At 44.3% G+C, this 20423-nt stretch overlaps 1 protein-coding gene across 2 annotated transcripts in view; it reads right to left on the bottom strand.

Moving 5' to 3' along the window:
* The window catches only part of FRMPD4 (FERM and PDZ domain containing 4), a 539182-nt gene that overhangs the window by 91733 nt on the left and 427026 nt on the right, over window positions 1–20423 (bottom strand). For both annotated transcript variants that reach the window (XM_004758833.3, XM_045089289.1), the window contains exon 3: window positions 1303–1463. In XM_004758833.3, the coding sequence (XP_004758890.1) occupies window positions 1303–1463 (161 nt within the window). The remainder of the gene's footprint in view (window positions 1–1302; window positions 1464–20423) is intronic.

Here is a 20423-nt window from a genome sequence, read left to right as displayed (position 1 = left end):
CACTGGAGGCCGGCACAGTAAGCATAAAGATGTGGGGATGGAGAAAAGCTACCTGCACTCTTAGAATGCGTTGCATTCTGTCCCGAGCCCTTGAAGATAGATATGAGCATGAGCCCCATTATCCAGAGGATGCAGAGAAGTGTCCATCAAACTGAAATGCAGAGGAATTAACATGGAAGCTCAACACGTCTAATGGGGGCAGAGGCGAGCTCCAAACCCGTCAAACCCGGGCAGTCCATTGCCAGAGGCTGTGCTCCTCACCACAGGACTGTTCTCCTGAGCTCTGTCCGTGATTTGCCAAATCCTGAGGAGGAATAGTATGGAAGGCAATTTCCTTTTGTGTGAGAATAAATCCAATACAAGTCCATTAAGATAAACTCATAAATACATATCATGAAAAAAGAAATCAGTCAAAGAGCCTTGTTTCTGGAAAGGCCAGGGCAGCCCACTTCAGGTAATTGCCTCCTAAGGGCACTATTTTCAACTGTGTGGATGTCGAACATCTGTAGAGTCTAATAAGAAAGCCTGAGGCAGAGGACATTAATGATTGGCTCCTACTGCGGGATGCTGGGAATTGTCCCGTTGGTGATCAGTCAGCCATTACTGGATGACGAACTAGCGTCCGATTCAGTAGGCTTTCCGATGGTCACTTCTTCTCGGGCATCTGGGCCTTTCGGATGAGCACAGACAGGCTGAAAAGGTAAGAGCCTCTTGAGGGAAACTCTCCTGCCGCTCCCATGACAGAAATCCAATAGAGAAGGTCAACAGTACAAGCACTTGTCAAGCCTCTGAGTGTCATCTCTGCTAATAGGCCGTTGGCCAAAGTCAGCAACCTGGTCCAGCCCAGAAACAGCGGGGTAGAGAACTATATTCCGCGTCCAGTGGGGGGAGAAGAGCGCATCCTCAGAACACAATCCAAGCGCGCTGATGACTAAAATCCTTCTGTGACTTCATGCCACTCTCTGCTTTTGTTCACTAAGGAGTTTAATCGTGAACTTACCGAAATACAGCACAGCGCCTGTCTCTTTTGATGTGCATTCATACTTTAAGAAGTAGGTCATTTCCATGGTTACAAATGATAGATCCGTGTTTTCCGAAGTCAAAAGATATGATGCATTTGGCAGTTGAAACCCATTCTACAGAGCCCTTTGTGTCCCTCTGGCGGTCTGACTCTAGCCCGAGGTTGGAAAAACTCCACAGCTCAACGTGGAATGGTATGAAACTTATGGGACTCAGTGACACTCCCTGGGGCAGGGTGTGATAGGTGACCCCAGGAGACCGGGAGCGGGGCCCGGTGCTTACCTGGTGTTACGGAGCGAACGACCACCGGCTTCTCACTCCCAGCCACAAAACCAAACCCCAGTACGGGGTCCCTCCTCATCTCCACCCTCCGAGGGGCCGGAGGGAGGATTTGGCAGCTCTCCAACCGAGGGTCGTCAAATGGGATGCCCTGCGTCATGTGACTGTGGGAAAAGCACACACAATGGAAAAAAGGTGTTAGTGTAAGTGTTTGGCAATGGCTTGGCAATCACATTCTCCCTCTCCTTTCCAAACGTTCAATTCCCTGTCTGGGAGAGCCTGGGGAAGACGCGGGAAGGCACACAGTTATGCTTCCTGCATCCCCTCCTTAATCCCTTGAAAACACCAGACCCATTTCAGCATTAGGCTATTGCACTGGCTGTTCCCCCAAGCGGAAATGCTGATCCTACCACTACATGGGTGTGGAGCCCCCTACCCGCTCTCTGGTCTGCTCAGGTGTGACCCTTTAGCCACATACACCGCATGCCTGGTCCTCCACACCCACAACCCCTTTACCCTCTTCTACATTTTTTAAAAAGATTTTATTTATTTATTTAACAGAAAGAGAGAGATCACAAGCAGGAGGCTGGGGGGGGGGCGGGGAGGGGAGGAAGCAGGCTCCCCACTGAGCAGAGCCCAATGCGTGGCTCGATCCCAGGACGCTGAGATCATGACCTGAGTGGAAGGCAGAGGCTTTAACCCACTGAGCCACCCAGGCGCCCCCCTCTTCTACATTTTCACTCATAGCACTAATCACTTGCTGATGAGCTATAGAACACACTTTTTTAAAAAAAAAAAAAATTGTTTTGCTGTCTACACTCCTAGAGAGGAAGCTCCACGAGGACAAGGAAGTTTCTTTTGTTAACTCATTCATCCCGGCTGCCTAGAGCAGCAGCTGTCACAGGGCAGATTCACGATCAATCATTGAATGAATATGTAGAGAGAGAACTGTCTGCGGAACACTATTGATTTATAACTGATATGCCGAGAAAGCAGCTCAGAAGATTATGGATATTCAGTAAGTAGGATCTACAGCTTCTGGCTCCCATGAAACTGAAGGGATGGGGATCATTCCAGTGGTGATACGTTATTCTGGTGTTGACCACATTTCCCCCTTCCAAAAAAGATGGGAAACTAACTCCTGGCATTTATATTCTGGAGAAATTTTCAACTGATTTAAATGAATCTCTTTGTTCACATCTAACTTCAGAAGTTTTATCAGTAATTTAAACTCAAGGGGCGCCTGGGTGGCTCAGCGAATTAAGTGTCTGTCTTCAGCTCCGGTCATGATCGCGGGGTCCTTGTGTGGAGCCCCGCGATGGGCTCCCTCCTCAGCAGGGAGCCTGCTTCTCCCTCTCCCTGTGCCCCTCCCCACCACTTGTGGTCTCTTTCTCTCTCTCTCTCTCTCTGTCAAATGGATAAATAAACTCTTTAAAAAACATCATTTAAACCTCAAAATATGTATGGCATTCAAAAATTTTCAAAATGCATCCACAAGTATCGTATTTGACGCCCCGAACAATCTGGGAATAGCGAGGTTGGTGTTACCATCTGCATATCCCAGGAAGGAAGCCGAAGTTAATAGTGGCTTCTTGGTTCCCAGGGCCCACGCCTCATATGCCGGAGTGTCGGGTCAAACCCCAACTCCCCGGACTCTTCATGAAGGCTTCGCTCACAGACTGCAGCCAGTGTAGCCTTTTGTGAGCGAAGAGCTATTAGTCTGAACACCAGCGCCCTCCTGTAAGGAATGCAGGCACTGTTATTTCAATGATGTGGACTTCATTCAATTTTTTTTGCTCTCTAATGTTCAATAAGGAAAAGAAGACCATTTTGAAATACCTCAAAAGATGCTATTCTATATGCCATGTGGACAACACATTGTTCAAATGGCGGGGGGAAGAAGATTGAGAAGGACGAATTCTGTGGTCTTTTTGTGTAATTAATAAGAGTTGAGAAGAACGAATGGAAACCCTCCAGGATCTGTCCTCTAGGCATGTACCACCGACTAAGAAAATAAAAGTTTAAAATTCCCCTTTACTCAGAAAGGACACGTCTTCGATTTAGCAGCTCGCAGTCTGAAAGGCTCAGAAAAAGAGAAGTGTTTGTCGAGAGCTAACGTGTTACACGTTGCACGCTGACACTCATCTGTTACCCGATGTTATCTTCAGAACACCCCACAGGAACGGCAGTTTGACCCCACGACCTCCTCAGTGCAAATGCCAAACACAGAAGAGTAACTGGGTCAAGGTCACACGATTCTCAGAGGTAAGCCAGGTGCAACTCACACCAGGTCTCCTAAGTGTCACACGCTTGACCAGCTACATAATCTGCACTGACAGTGCAAAATCAAAACGCACACACTGTCACCCGAACCTAATTCAGAACCTCAAGACAGCAGAATGTGAAACCCAGGTCAGGGCCCTGTGTTACTGCCTGGGTCACGCACCCAAGAAGCTGGCCTTGGTGGTGTCCCATTCCAACGTCCCACCGCCATCCTAGACGTGTGCGGGCTCAGAGTGACCGCACCGAAGGGTCAGCGGGGAGGGAAGGTCTCTCTGGACCCAGAGTTCAGATGTGGCTACAAGGGCAGGTCACACACTTGGGATGAAGGGAGCTGGGAGCTGCAGGCAGAGGAGGAAGCAGGCTCCCCACTGAGCAGGGAGCCCCATCCGGGACTCTATCCCAGGACTCTGGGATCATGACTTGAGCCAAAGGCAGATCTTTAACGGACTGAGCCACCCAGGCATCCCTCTGAGCACGCTGTCCTTAGGCTACCTTTGTAAATGGGGCTCTCCTGCTGGCCCCAGATGGAATAACGGGGAAAAAAGGGAAGGGGGTTCCCATAGTTTTAGGGTCTGGTCTTAGGCTAGTCATTTGCACCATAACCCCCAGAAGACATATTCTAAATGAAGAAGGTGGTGGAAGTGAACTGACCTGCTCATGGTGTCCCGTGTTGCAGAACAGAGACCTGGACCCCGGCTGGCAGAACTTCCCGTTGCCAGGGTAGAAGGGACAGGGGAAAGCTTTGCCCCGTGCCACTGCCAGTCTGTGAAAAGCTTCTGGCACGGGTTCCCAGCCTTGGCTGCACATCAGAATCACCCGGAGAGGATTCAAAAGTCCTAATGCCCAGGTTTCCCGCCAGACCAATCATATCAGAATATCTGAGGGTACGAGGCAGGGTTAATCTTGAAAGAATCCCCTGGTGATTCCAAAGTGTACCGAGGACTGGGGACCACTTCCTGCTCAGGGAAATGTGGCATCTAGCTCTCCTTCTAGGTAGTAGGACAAGAGAGCACAAATGATGCCCCAGACCACTTCCTCCAGCCTCTACTGCAAATGTAAGTTAGGATATTTAAAGTATTTATAACTTGATTATCCTCTTTCCACCGCATGATAAAGTAATAGTCTCCAATTTTTAATTCATCATTCATTCAATAACTCTAATATTATTATCTTATGAATACCTGACATTTATTAAACACTAATTTCATGCTAAGCAATTTTTGAAATTATTTCCATATGTTAGTTCATTTAATTCTCCGAAACAACTCCATAATGCATTCATTTAGTCAACAAATACTTATTGAACGCCCACAGGCTTCTCGCTTCCAGGGATACAATGGGAATCAAAGCCGAATAAAAATAATAAAATGTTCACTCTGGTATTCAGAGACAGAAAATGATCTAAGAAATTAGTAAAATGTATCGCATATCAGGTCTTTATAAGCACGTGGAGAAAAATAATGCCAGAAGGGGACACTTTGGGCTTCTAGCAGGAGTCGGATAAACATCTGGGGGAGGAGGAGTATTTCAGGGACAGGAGCCTCTAGGGGCAAAGGTCCTGAGACAGGCTGTGCCTGGGGAGAGTGTGCCTAAGGGACAGCGGGGAGGCGCTGAGGGACTCAGGGGTAAATAAAGGACCTGTGTGTGTGTGTGTGTGTGTGTGTGTGTGTGTATGTGTATGTGTGACACAGCCTCTTGGAGGGGCTTTGTGTTTTGTGCTGAGTGAACCCAGCAGCCTTTGGAAGGTTCCGAGTGGAGAAGTGATTGCGAGCGGCCCTTGCCGAGGGCAGACAGGAGGAGACTGGGCAGGGCAGGGGGCAGGGAGAGCTTTACAGGGCCCGTGGGGTCCGTCCTGACAAAATACATGGGGGCCTGGACCAGAGTGAGAGCGGCGGGGATGGCAAGAAATCACTGGGTTTTTAACATATTTGGAGGCCACTTCGACAGGGCTGGGATTCCTATTCTGAAACCTCCTTCCTGCTCACGGAGGACATTGAAGTGAGGAAGGACATATCAGCACATCGTCTAGTGCAACTCTTACGTCTTGATGTGTGCAAATCGCAGGAGCCATTTTGGTTGCGAACAGCTAACCCTTTATGGTTTCCACAAGAAACACACAAATGTTCCTGCCCAAGTACAGGGCAAGTGTGAGACTCATAGGGTCGTTTGCGGGCAGATTTTGTAGCCGGACTCTCTGAAGCCCAACTCTGTAGCTCCCACCCCTACTTCCTAGCAGTGCGACGTGTAAGAACTACTTCCTGACTCTATGCCTCAGTTTCTCCATCTGCATAATGGCAATATGAGCAGTCACCATGGCTTAGGACAGCTGCAAAGATGAAATGAATGAATAGAAGTGAAGCATTTAGCAAAATGTCTGGCATGGGGTGCATGGGTGGCTCAGTGGGTTAAGCCTCTGCCTTTGGCTCAGGTCATGATCCTGGGGTCCTGGGATGGAGCCCCACATTGGGCTCTCTGCTCAGCGGGGGGGCATGCTACCCCTCCCCCCACCACCTGCCTCTCTGCCTACTTGTGATCTCTCTCTGTCAAATAAATAAATAAAATCTTAAAAAAAAATGTCTGGCATGTAATCAGCATTCACCAAGTGATGTGCCGGGCACCTGGGTGGCTCAGTTAGGCATCTGCCTTGGGCTCAGGTCATGATCCTGGGGTCCGGGGATTGAGTCCCACACTGGGCTCCCCATTCAGCAGGGAGCCTGCTTCTCCCTCTGCCTGCTGTTCCTCCTGCTTGTGCTTTCCCTCTCTTTCTCTCTCTCTGTCAAATAAATAAATAAAATCTTAAAAAAAAAAAAAGCAATGTGGGGGCGCCTGGGTGGCTCAGTGGGTTAAGCCTCTGCCTTCAGCTCAGGTCATGATCCCAGGGTCCTGGGATGGAGCCCCACATCAGGTATCTGCTCGGCAGGGAGCCTGCTTCCTCCTCTCTCTCTCTGCCTGCTTCTCTGCCTACTTGTGATCTCTGTCTGTCAAATAAATATTTTTTTAAAAAAGCGACGTGTTATTTTCATCTCTCGAGGTCAATGAATAGAAAGGAATAGATTTCAGATATTACGAACACATTCACTCTTAAAATATGAACACAAACCCAGTATCATTTCAAATGTCGATAGCCCAACGCCCGATGAATTGTCTCACCAAATCATAGCTAAGCTCTGAGAACTTTCATTTGAAAAATCTTATCAAGTGCGATGACACAATAAACACAAGTATAAGTATGCCAGAATACAGACCAAAGAAGAACGAATAAAATCCAGGCTCTCTAAGGACTGAATCAGTAAATTTTTCTTGGCCATGTTTCTAGAACTCTAAGTGAACATGCAGTCCAGGGCTGGGAAGGAACCCACGTCATGGGGGAAAATGAGAAGCACCACTTAAGTTCTAAGGGACAGAGGAGATGGAGATGCTGCCACCAGCTGTGTCCACAGAGAGTGTGACATTGGTCTACATCCCTTCATTGTTCTTTCCCCGCCCAAGTAACATTGAGACCCACAACTGAACGTGTATTTTGTGGTCGGTGTTTGCTGCAGCATTTTCATTTTTTGCATTCTTCTTGTTTTGTTTGCACTTGAGGATAACCTTCCAATGGTATTATTATTCTTGTGCAACAGGTGGTATTTTCAGAATAAATTATCTAAAAATAATCAACCTGTCTTTTTTCCAGCAGGAACGGCTCTACACAAAAATGTGCCCCCATGAAACATCATTTGGTGGTTTGGATTAAGGTAAGCACGTTTTTGGCTCTCACCTTGCAGTATTTTTCATAAAGATGCTTGAGTCCTTTCACAATGAGCTGAGAAAGCAACACCTTTTTTTACCTGCTCGACATGCTTCAGTGAATTCTCATGCTAACGCTGCAAGAAGACAACTGATGAGCTCCACAACCTTCCAGTCCCAGCCCCCAACCTTCTGCAACACATACACCACACACACACACACACACACAGGCCAGGAATCAGAGACCTAAAAATCCAGGCTCTGTTAATTGAGATGGAAAACGTGCCCACCAAGATTCAATGAATAATCACCCTGTTCCTGACAGATTCATTTTAAAGGAATGATGGTGATCTTGCTGTCCAACCCCTGCCCCCATAACAAAAGGAAAGGGCTTTCCTAAAGTATTGGGAGACTTTCTTCCTCCACAGAAGTAAAAGACGGATACACTCAGCATATCACAAGAACTGACTTTGACTGGTAGATAGAATGCTATAAGAAGACCCAAAGTGATTCCATTTTTATATGCACTTATCAGAGACAGTGATGTCCTTTTATGGAATATGTGCGGAAGGGAAAGACTCTGGTGGGAAAAACTAAATTTGGAAGTTAGTACTTGTGTTGTCAAATTAAAAACTGTAGAAACATGGTGGCAGGTCGGATACATGGGTAGGTAAGACTGGAATGAAAAGAAGTATGAACGAACAGGTGCACCCAAGTTCTACTCAAGAAGGCCATTGCCATTGTGACTCTGCAAGGGGAGGCCAGCTGGGATTAGGTGATAGCATTACACGTCAAGATATTCCATGTTCACCTCGCTAGTACTGGTCTCTGTGACCAACTGAATTATTCTTCATTTGCAGCCCAGGATGTGACTGGCCACGCTATGCCACGTGCCTTTCAGAGCCTCCCACTGCACGCAGTTCACATTTCGCTGTCCCTTGACTCAGTTAACACCTTACTGTGCAAAGCGAGCACACGGCAGAGCCCAGGTGTGACAAACAAAAAACACCTTTGTAGCTGGTCTTGTGCTCTTGCTCCTTTATCGTCACCACGCACGTGGAACAAACCAGAGCTGGCAGCTCAGGAAGGAGCCACGTGGAGCGAGCGGAGCTTCCCAGCCCCCCAGCCTAGAGCAGCTGGCCAAATACGCGCTAGTAAGTAATGATGGCGTGACACCGAATTTGGGAGATGCTTGTTAGGCACCAAAAGCTCACTCATACAATCATTAAACAGTGATTTCTATTGGTTAAAACCCCTGGAATTCCAGAGTTCGCCTTGGATTCTACCAACCCTATTGTCCACACCATTTATGACTGGATGTTAACATTTCACAAACACGACAGACACTTCCAAAGGAAACTGTCCCTAACCCCCGCCTCATTATCGCAGTTGACAGGACATCCACAGGAATGCTATAATCTCTTCTTCATGACTTTCTCATACCCCTGAATGCACATGGGTAGCAGTGCAAGGGTAAAAATTCCTAAGCCCTCCTGTGGCCTGTGAGGGAGCCTAATAAGAAAAGCTCTGAACAAAAGTTCTAAGTTAGGCAAACCAGAATTCCCTAGAACAAGAAGGAAGGAAGGAAAAAAAAAAAAAACCACAACAACTCAGAAGTATGGATTATTCAAGTTGACAGATGACAGCTGAGGGAGCTCCGGAAGTAGATGAGACCACAGGATGGGTTTTCAGCAGGTCCAGATTACAGTGATGTGTGTGTACCAAAGTGACATCCTGAAAAAAGTGTTTGCTGGCTTCTCACTGGGTTTGTTCCTCTACGGGGTCTAATGAAGAAGACAGCCTGGTGACCATCCCTGAGCAACTCCACTAAGGAGGCAACGGCCAAGGGTCCTGTGAGGTGGCAGAAACTTCGGGTGTTGGTGCTACGTCTAGCGAAACACCAAGATCCACAGGTTGGGCCTAAAGAAATGGCAGCCCGTGAACTTCAGGGACCTCCTCAGTCTTGGGCCAGGGTACCTTGGAGCAGGACTGTGCACTGAAGACCAGAGAGGTCTGCTCAGATCTCAACTTGGCACACATCCAGAGGACGTTTGAGTATTGATGTGATTATGTTCGAATTGACAACCAGCGGGAGTGTAATATGATATTCACACGTGACTTTCTTGATTTTCTTTCAACACATGACTAGTCTGTGCCGTGTGAGAGAACAGCAACTGTGAGTAAACAGAAGCTCTGAGGAAGGAGCGAGGAGAACCGGGAGGGCAGTGACTAAGCCTGGAGAGAAACCGTCCTGAGCAGGGACATCATGCTAGGAGATCCAGGAACTCCTGCTAATACGGATCGAAACGCCCCGAATCGAGAACGTCCAGGGCATTCCACCCCTTTCACGATCGATGGGTTTTTACACTCAAAACCCATTTTTTGAAAGCAAATCTGGGCAAGCCTCTGGCCTCAGGGATCAAAAAGGCTCAACCATACGCCGCCACTGAAGAGGAGTTGAATTTAATATAAAAGTAAATAACTGTACATAATGTATTTCCAGCTCACATAACATACTGGGTCTCATGCTTTCTGCCTTCATGAATATTCATACTGTGGGTTCAGAAGAGCTCAACCTTCACTAATCAATTCCACAGGCCACTGTCACTCAATTCCACAACACGGCAGGAGCATTTAAAGATTTCCAACTGTTTGGTCAAGCTTGGAAGCTTACACAGTACTCGCGAAGCTAACAGAATCCCGAATGCTTAACGGAGAAGACACAAACTGTTTAGAAAAATCCTGGAGAATTTTATGAGAGTTTGAAATAAACGGGACTTCCTAATGGGTAGACAAAATTTGAAAATCTCGGCTCTCTTTAAGCTAATTTATAGATTTAATGCTATTCAATAGGATATCTCAATAGTCAATTTTAAAGAATTCAACAAAGAGAACTCTGAATTTTGTATGATCGTATAGAAGAACACTTTGAACAAGAAAAACACTGGCTGTTGAGCTGACAGGATACCAGACCCTATTAGAAAATGACAATTCTTAGGATGCTCTGATCCTGGCGCAAACAGAGAAAAGTATAAACTGGTGGAGTCGATGCTTCAGCTGGAACAAATAAGGCGTCCAGGTACATTTAGAGATGCCTTCCTCTGGAAAGAACTGAACGCAAGCCAAGGAACCAAAGAAACAAGTGCTTTAGCATGTCAATAAAATGGTTGGTTTTGAACCAAAGCCTTTAAATTTTTTGTCATCCAGAGGTTGTCTCTTCAGAGTAAAGGAGCTATCAGAATAATGAAGGAGAGAGTAACTTCAATTTTAAAAGAAATCTGGGTGTGTGTTAAGAATGCAGAGCGCCTGGGTGGCTCAGTGGGTTAAGCCGCTGCCTTCGGCTCAGGTCATGATCTCGGGGTCCCGGGATCGAGTCCCGCATCGGGCTCTCTGCTCAGCGGGGAGCCTGCTTCCTCCTCTCTCTCTCTCTCTCTGCCTGCCTCTCGGCCTACTTGTGATCTCTGTCTGTCAAATAAATAAATAAAATATTTAAAAAAAAAAAAAAAAAAAAAAAAAGAATGCAGGGAAACAGATGTTTAAAAATGATGCTACCGTTATGTGCTTGTTTTATTGAAAATTATGCAAATACATATCTATAAAAACAGCAGCCTTTGAAAACCTGGAAATGAATTTTTCCAACCCTTTCAAAAATCCTCAAGTGAAGCATTTCAGTGGTGTGTGAACTCATTTGTTAAATATAATACCAAGTAACATCTCCCATTTGGTTTGTGAGAACAGCTGAGGGACAACAAGGAACGTGGAAGCTTTCTGGCCGAATCTTGGCAAACTGACTTGCAGAGATGAGAATGGAAAACAGTAAGCAAGCTGGTGAGACGTTCTGTCCTGTTGCCTCTTGATAGGTTTCTGCTTCCGATGACAGTGAGTGAAACCAAGTAAAGCCATAAGCTGAACTTGCAAACAGACCCTCAAGTTTTTTTTTTAAATTTATTCATTTGACAGACAGATCACAAGTAGACAGAGAGGCAGGCAGAGAGAGAGAGAGAGAGGAGGAAGCAGGTTCCCCGCTGAGCAGAGAGCCCGATGCGGGACTCAATCCCAGGACCCCGGGATCATGACCTGAGCCGAAAGCAGAGGCTTAACCCACTGAGCCACCCAGGCATCCCAGACCCTCAAATTTTTATTCAACAATGTGGTAAATGACAGTGCTCAAAAATAAATAAGCATCCTCAATCATGCTGCTGTCATGAAAATATTACAGAATTTGGAATGCAGCAATAACAGTGTGTTTACAAGTGATTAAAAAATATACCCCGCCTTCATCTCATCTCATGTTAACATTCCATTTTAATACCTTTTTCACATGTGCTTCATGCTTTCCATAACATACTCTTTACTGTGGCGTGGGTGTATATACATATAAATTACATATAAGTTAACACATATTCGGAGTTTACATGTTCAAAGCCTTTTTTGGTAATAGGAATGGAGGGCCCCTGGGTGGTTCAGACGGTTAAGGTTAAGCATCAATCTTTGGCTCTGGTCATGGTCCCAGGGTCCTGGGAGCGAGCCCTGCATCAGGATCTCTGCTCAGCAGGAAGTCTGCTTTTCCCTCTGCCTTGCTCCCTGCCCCGCCCCTACTCATGCCTGTGCTCTTACCTCTCTCTCTCTCTGAAATAAATAAATAAAATCTATAATGGGAATGGAGTACAAAAGCAAAAAATGTGGAGATTTCTGTTCTGTATAATCTGATTTATCGTGTGAGCCCAAAAAGTGTTTTACATATGCAAACATGACAGACAGAATCATGGATATTACAAAGCTCAGCACAGCTCTTAAAAAAAGCCCAGCTCTCACGTTCCAATCTATTACGAATCAAGTTTAGAAACCTACAAATGAAGTTAACATGCTGATGGGAAATGGTACATTTCATTCTGCTTGTCTAATCCTTGCGAATCCCAGCAAACAAGATGAAACAGAGTGGCCCCAGGTTTGGGTCAGATGAACTGATGGTTATTACATGTGTTCCAGCTTTGGGCTCCAAAAGACTGAACCTTTAGAGGTTGGAAACCTAACCACTCCACATCTTTCTAAGTTTCAATTGGTATCTGTCGTTTACAGAGCATAACGAATTACAGGGCAGGGCAGGGCAGGGAAGAACATTCCATCTTGAATGATTACCGTTATTTTTTTGTACCTACACGAAAATCCACTTTTGAACAAAAGACTTGATAACAATGAGTGAAGCCTTTCTCAAGCTGTTAAAATCATCACTTTAGGTCTGAAAATTTGTTTCCATCAAATTGGAGTCTATCCACACTTTAGAGCAGGAGACGACGGAAGCAGAGGGTTGAAGATGCAGGGGGCGCCCCTCCCCCACTCCCAGGGGCTGCTGTATAGATCTCTGTGATTAATGTGTATTCTTTGAAAATTTCTATTATAGTTTTATATTTGGAAAGTGAAAACAATCCCATGGGTTTGTAAATTCCAACTATGAGTTGTGAGAAACCGTGACCTAAGATAATATTGAAAAACGTGAACTGGTTTGGGGCATGTGGCCGGCTTAGTTGACAGAGCAGGTGACTCTTGATCTCGGGGTTGTGAGTTCGAGCCCCACGTTGGGTGTAGAGTTGATGAAAAATAATTAAATAAATAGGTACAGCATGGAGATATTTTAAAAAACATGAACTGATTTTTAAAAAGGACATACTTTTAGAGGGATGATTAGCCACACTTAGTAAATTTCAAGATTTTATAATCTTTACACAAAGGATTTGAAAAAGTGATTAGGCAGTAAGGGTCCCTTGATGACTAAGAACTTTTTCTTTTTTTTAAAGGTCTTATTTATTTATTTGAGAGAGAGAAGGAGAGAGAACGAGCATGTGAGTGGGGAAGGGGAAGGGGACGGGGAACATCTCAAGGGCACTCCCCACTGAGCACAGAGCCCTGTGCAGGAGCTTGATCCCATGACCTAGAGATCAAGACCTGAGCCAAAATCACGAGTTGGATGCTTAACCGACCAAGCCACCCAGGCACCCCTGATGACTGAGAATGTCTGACAGAAGTTAAAAGAAGATGGCAAAGAAATCACAGAATTAAAGGTTTCAGCTAACGGTTCTATTTAATCAAGAAATTGTGGTCTCCTGGGGCACCTAGGTGGCTCAGTCAGTTAAGCATCTGCCTTCGGCTCAGGTCATGATCTCAGGGTCCTGGGATCGAGCCCCGCATTGGGAGCTCCTTGCTCAGCGGGGAGCCTGCTTCTCCCTCTCCCTTTGTTCCTTCCCCTGCTTCTGCTCTCTCTCAAATAAATAAATAAAATCTTTAAAAATTAAAAAAGAAATTGTGATCTTCTAATCTTTTCTGCATTAAAATAATTGTTCATAGCCCCTACCTAGAGAAAATTCAGTTTCCTTAGATATTGAACTATGTTACAGCCCAAGGTTCCACATCTTTCCTGCTTTGAGTTTTGTTTGTTTACTTCATTTTCCCCTCTTTTAAGCTCCATACACATGAACTCAACCGCTCTACCTGAGGTCCCAGATCCAAGCCTGCTTCCTTCTCTGCCTGCTCTGTGCGATGGGTGCTTCAGTCCCTGCAGGCGACAGCACGTAGTGGTGCTGTTCCAGGTGCGGCTAGTCGGTGGTCCCTGGGTGCCTCAGTGGGACTCACTGATTTCTTTATCTGTGCCTCCATCTATCCATTCTCTGCCAGGATTCAACCACACCATCCCTCTCTCCAATGTAGACACCTGCTGAGTCCTAGGAATCACACCCTTGGCAATGAACTGATGAGGAACGTCCTCATCCAGACTCCAATTGGAAAATAGGATTAGAAGTTCTGTTCTAATGCTTAGCCAAGAGCAATAATCATTTCTGCACTGAGAGCAATACTGAGATCAATTATTCAATTAATACTATTTATAATACATCAACCATACTTATATTTACACCTACAGTTCTTAAAGCACAAACAAATCCCAAATACCTATTAAATAAATACTTCTTTCTGGATGCAATGCATTTTCCACATATAAACCTTTAAATACAATGAAGACTTTAGCTTCCTGGATTGACTGCCATAGAATTCATTTCTAACTCCCTAATTTAAATGAAAAAACAATTTCCTTTTGTCCTAACTGAAGCATTTTCTCTGGTTGTCTCTGTAGAAGTTCTCAGTAAACTATCTTTTGTCAGTATTACCCACATACCAGCCATTTTCATGACTTAGAGGAGTCAACAGGCTAGCCAGGAGATTTTTGTCTATCCTTTCCTCCCAGGCTAACAGCCACTGACTTTGCAAATTCAGTCAAAATCAGGCTCTTCTGTTATTTAATTCAACAACTATTTAGTGGAACCTTTCTATGTGTCTGGTACCCGGATGTGGCTGTGATTCAGACCCACAAGCTTCTCTTCTAGCCCAGGTGGCAGCAAACTGTAGCCCACAGGCCAAATCTGGCCTCTGGCTGCTTTAATAAATAATGCTTTATTGGAGCAAAGCCATGCCCTTCTATTAATATACTGTGGTTGTTTTCACGCTACCAAGGCAGCAGTTCTAATGGTAACAGAAGCTTTCTGGCCCACAAAGCCTGAAATATTTCCTACCTGGTCCTTTATAGAAAAAGGTTTGCCGGCCCCTCTTCTAGTGGAGAGACAGAGGTGATAAAAATCAAACATAAACCATATCTCATATTATTGGTGGCTGATATGATTTTATGTAAAATATATATATATATATATATATACAGCAGGATCGAGCGTGAAAGGGGGTGGGTGGGTTGCATGAGACGGGAGCGGAGGCCTCTCCGAGGAGGTGACTTGAGACCTGGATGAAGTGAGGGATTCAGCTGGGAGGCTAGCCGTGTAGAAGATCCCAGGCAGAGGGAAAGGAGGTAGAATGATCTTGAGAGGACAGCTTCCCTGCCATTGGTCTACTCATACATTCATTCCTTTATTGAAAAAAGTTGTAGTCCAATGGAATGTGAAGTTCTCCATGGTTCTATGCCCTGAAGGAAATTCTAGTCCAGTAGGAGAAGCTACAGATAAAAACATCTGAGTCCAACAGATTGCTGGAGGCAGGTGCCAAGGAAGGATATACGCCATACTCTGGGGGCACATTCCATGGGGGTAATCAGCCTACGCAGTCGGGGGACTAGGAAGTACCTCACAGAGAAGATGACCATGAGTAGAGTCTAGAGATATGAGGAGGTAAATACCAGATGGCTAAGGAAGGAAATTATGTTCCAATCCAAGGGAAGAGCAGGCAAAGCCACAGAGACATTAAAGAGACTGGTGTTTGGGACAACTGTACGTGTTACTTGCTGGGTAATAGGGAAGAATGTTTAGGAGAGCGAGTGGTATCAAGGACAAATGAGGTTAAAGAAGAAAACCATTAGCCATGTTAGAAGGCTGCCCTGTACCACTCCCAGACCCTTTATGTAAGCAAGAGTACATCCTTCCTGCAAAGGTCGGAGGCTCTAAAATCTACCACTTGCATAGCAGCTGGGATACACTGGGTTGGGAAAAGAAAAATCCTGAAATTCTCTCCACGTTCTAGGAGAGGAAAGTAGAAGATCTCAGAAAAGAAGGTTAATACAGTTCTTAAATATTAACTTGAATGCACACACTATTAATTTTACTTATGAATCAGTAATATTCATTTTGAGGGTTATAGTTCAAAGGACTACACAGTTTAAACAGAACCCAGACAGATATATTTTTCTCGTCATGCCTTCAACTTTAGCAAATGAGATGCAATAAATGAGGGACCTATTCGGGCTGGTATAAATTCACGTCTAGAAGAGGTTCCATTAATTCATGATCAACTTCATCTTTCAAGGACTTAGTTCTATTTGTCAATACCACTATTGAAAACCATTTCAACAATTAGTCTTTATCAACAGCCAGCTCATCTACCCAGATTTTTATCATTGTTAAAGATGATGAATTCAGCGTCTGCAGAATGCATATTGACTGTGCCTTGTGAATCTAATTGTAGGATCTAAAAGGGCAAAAATGTTTGTCAGTTTCCCTAAAGCTGAAAAATCCCTACAGCTAGGCTGGTAATCAATTACATTAATTGAGTTCAGTTCAATGTGTTTAAGAGGTGACTTTTATGTTAACGACACTCTAATGTGTCAGAGGCAATAATAATCAAGTCACATCCTTGGGTTGATTGAGGGGCTCAGCAGAGCTGGTAGTTCTCAAGCTCACCTCATACCATCAAGCCAGATAGGCATGACTCCCAAGGAACCTGAGATTGAGATTTATTGGTGATTACTCATTTAAAAGACAGGTAATATAGGAAGGTAGCCACACAATAAATGCTCAGAATCATATGCTTGACAGTAATCTGTATAAACAGTGTGCCATTGGGGTAAATGTAAGTCAGTGTGAATTGAATTTGAGACGAGGCTATACAACATTTCGGATACCACGAGGCATATCTCTTCCTGGAGACTACATCGGAATAACCATGTTAGAAAAGGATGTAGCAGTAAGCCCAACCTTGTAATTCTCAACCCTGACTTCTGAGCTATTGGATAGGACCCAGAGGTAGGGATCTTCAGAGCACGCCAGTGGTCCTCCCACGACACTTGGTAGCTAGTCCTAAGGTTTGAAGGGTGCACCCAGCAGACTAGAGGAGCTGGCGAGCAAAAGGAAAAGTGGACTGGGAAGAAACCAGATGATTTCCTTGTTCTGATTCCAATCAAGAGGGAGGGTGATCAATTTCAGCAGGATGAAGAGAATCGTCACTGAGAGAATGGCCACTATCTTCCAAGACAGTGACTATCCTAACACCGGGCTTCATTTTAGAACAAAACTATGGGGTTACCGGTGGGTTAAGCCTCTGCTTTCGGCTCAGGTCATGATCTCAGGGTCCTGGGATCAAGCCCCACATCGGGCTCTCTGCTCATCAGGGAGCCTGCTTCCCCTTCTCCCTCTACCTGCCTCTCTGCATACTTGTTCTCTCTCTCTGTGTGTCAAATAAATAAATAAAATCTTAAAAAAAAAAAAAGCAAAACTATGAAACAAAATAATTAAAGAAAGTACAATACTCTGATATTTTCCATGTCTACTTCAATGCTATTTGCTTAAAACGCTTTCATTTTCCAGACCCAATTCAGCTGATAACCTAAATCACACTTCAGTTCGTCCCATTAGTTAATGTAGCATTAGCCAGGAAGCTGTGCTTTTAAAGGCCATTCCAGGGGATTCTGGGGCAAAGCATTGGGTCAGTGGGAGACATCCAAGGAGGGAGCTCAAGAGATGGAAGAGACAGCCAGCCTCCTTCTACCTGGTACTCTGCAGCCATGCCCACCCACAGCTTGCCTCGGTGACAACCTCTGATGAAGCACCTGCTTCCCTGGGACCATCTTGAGAATCCGAGTTTCCAGATGGAGAAGCATGGAAGGCAGGCAACAGCAATTCTTAATGATAAACAACTTCATGGCCTGGATACAACACTTGCCATTATTTTAGCACGAACCCAGGACAGTCTCAAGGATTGAAAAACATACAGATTAGAGGCACACAGCTCAGCCTCTAGTGTATATCGCCCTGTTGAGAACTGGTGTACCATCGATGACAGGACAAAGGAAACTGCTTTTCATTGTTTTATTTTATTTTATTGTGCTGATCCAACACAGATTGCATCTGATGAGACTTGAGAAAATTACCACCTGAACATCTGGAGTCTAAACCAAGTATCTTTTATGGACCCTTGGCTATAGCAATTTCCATTTGCCTTTCGTCTTATTAAGGGAACTTTGGGAAAAATTTTACTTCATTTCCTATCATTAAGATTCATTTGGATTAAAAAAAATTCATTTGGATAAACTCAGAATAGCTCAAACCTTCAGAGGACATGCGCACTTAAAAGCATCCTGAAATTTAAAATTAAAAAAAAAATTTTTTTAAGATTTTATTTATTCATTTATTTGTCAGAGGCAGAAAGAGAGAGAGAGTGAGCATGAGTAGGGGGACGAGCAGGCAGAGGGAGAAGCAGGCTTCCTGCTGAGTAAGGAGCCCGATGCGGGACTCTGTCCCAGGACTTGGGGATCATATGAGCTGAAGGCTCATATGAGCTGACTGAGCCACCCAGGCATCCCTGCATATGGGAACTTTAAAAGAACTCAATTATTTTAAAAAATAATTAACATGTATCCGCAGTATCCATTCTACAAGATGCAGCTTTCTTATGATCATAACTGATGTTTAACAAAACATGAAAGATAGGCATTTTCAATGACATATTTAGCAATTTTATGTATGCCTAATTAACTTGTTACAATAACATTCATTTAACTCAATTTAAGGGCTAAAAAGTATTTTCAGCTTTTATTATTGTGACACTTATATTCTGGGCCACACAAATCATGGCGGTAAACAAATCAAAGACACAGGATGAAACTGGGAGATTTTGCCTCAGTCCTTCTTCACCTTTACGAAAGGGCATTAGAACTTCCTGCTCTTCTCTCTTCATCACAGGGAGTTGCCCTTCCCTTCAATACTTTATACTTAGTATACTTAGTATACCTATACTAAGTATAAGTTAAGTATAAGTATAGTATAAGTATAGTATACTTATACTAAGTATACTAAGTATGCTACTTCATCTACTTTTTACATCAGGCTTTTGATCAGGCATTGAGCTAAGCCCTGAAAAAAAAAAAAAAAAGAATCATTACCATAAAAGCAGCAGATACTGCGAACAGGCCCAAGCTTGCCAAGTACTTCTGTTGACAACACACTTGCATTGTCACATTCATTCTCACAACAAACCTACTAGCTGGGTAATATTTTCACCATTTATACTTGAGGGTGCAGAGGGGCTGAGCGGCCACATTTAAGTTATGAAAGTACTAGAGGGGCACCTGGGTGGCTCAGTGGGTTAAAGCCTCTGCGTTCAGCTCAGGTCATGATCCCAGGGTCCTGGGATCAAGCCCCATGTCCGGCTCTCTGCTCAGCAGGGACCCGGCTTCCCTTCCTCTCTCTCTGCCTGCTTCTCTGCCTACTTGTGATCTCTGTCTTTCAAATAAACAAATAAAATCTTTAAATAAAAAAGAAAGTACTACAATAAAATATTTCTTAAAAAAAAGAAACAACAAGCTCAAAATGGAGTCACTTGTGCTAAGCCCCAGATCAGCAAACCAAGACTGAATACAGAACCTTACTGCAGTTCCAGCCTCTTCCAGGAATGTAACCTTTGCACTCAATTTGAGATTACCTGATCAGCGCTAGTGGGGGTAATCTACCTCATAGACTCTGCCTATCCCCCTTAGGAAGGAAGCTTTGTCTGCAACAACCTACTCTTTGCTAGAAATTTCTTTTTCCTGCCCCCTTCTTTCCATAAAAGCCTTTCATTTTGTGCAGCACTTTGGAGTCCCTTTCTATTTGCTGGATGGAGTGCTGCCTGACTCATGAGTCACTGAATAAGGCCAATTAGATCTTCAAATTTACTCAGTTGAATTTTGCTGTTGTTTTCCTTCTTAACATACTAAAGAATACATCTAGAGTCTTGTGGCAGGAAGGGAATTTCCAAGTATAATGTGAAATCTAAAAGCTACAAAGGAAAAGACAAATAGGTTCAACTCCATAGAAATTTAAGAGGGCAAAAGCATAAGCCAAGTTATAAGAGAAAATGCTGGAAGATGTGTGCAACATAGACAATGGACAAATGTATGAATACGTAATAGATAAAGAGTTTGTACAATTCAAAAACCAATATCCAGTAAAAAACGGTGACTTATATAATCAGGGACATAGATGAAAATAATACAAAGGGCTAATAATGTTCTGAAAGTCACTCCTTCTCATTGAGAAATGCAAAGTGAAATACTGATATGCCACTTTTCCCCCCTTGAAGTAAAAATGTAAGCTGGTGCAACCTGTTTCTGAAGGGCCCTCATGAGCTTCCAGAATTTACATGCACATATTATGTGTCTCAGCAGTGTTGGTTCTAGGCCTGTATCCTATAAGATAGCTGGGGAGAGCCGTGTGCCCAAGGATGCCCACTGCGGCACTTTATCGAAAACAGAAATAGGGAGGGAATGCGAGAATGACAAGGTGCTCTTGAAAAGTAAATGTATACTTTCATATTGAATTCAACAGAAAGCTTGAAGGATACATTTTTAAAAAACCCTTCAGACATCTGAA

Source organism: Mustela putorius, unplaced genomic scaffold (genome assembly GCF_011764305.1).
Source record: "Mustela putorius furo isolate JIRA1106 unplaced genomic scaffold, ASM1176430v1.1 tig00003836_pilon_pilon_pilon, whole genome shotgun sequence".
Lineage (NCBI taxonomy): Eukaryota > Metazoa > Chordata > Mammalia > Carnivora > Mustelidae > Mustela > Mustela putorius.
The sequence above is the reverse complement of the archived record's forward strand: the minus strand, read 5'-3'. Positions and strand labels throughout refer to the sequence as shown.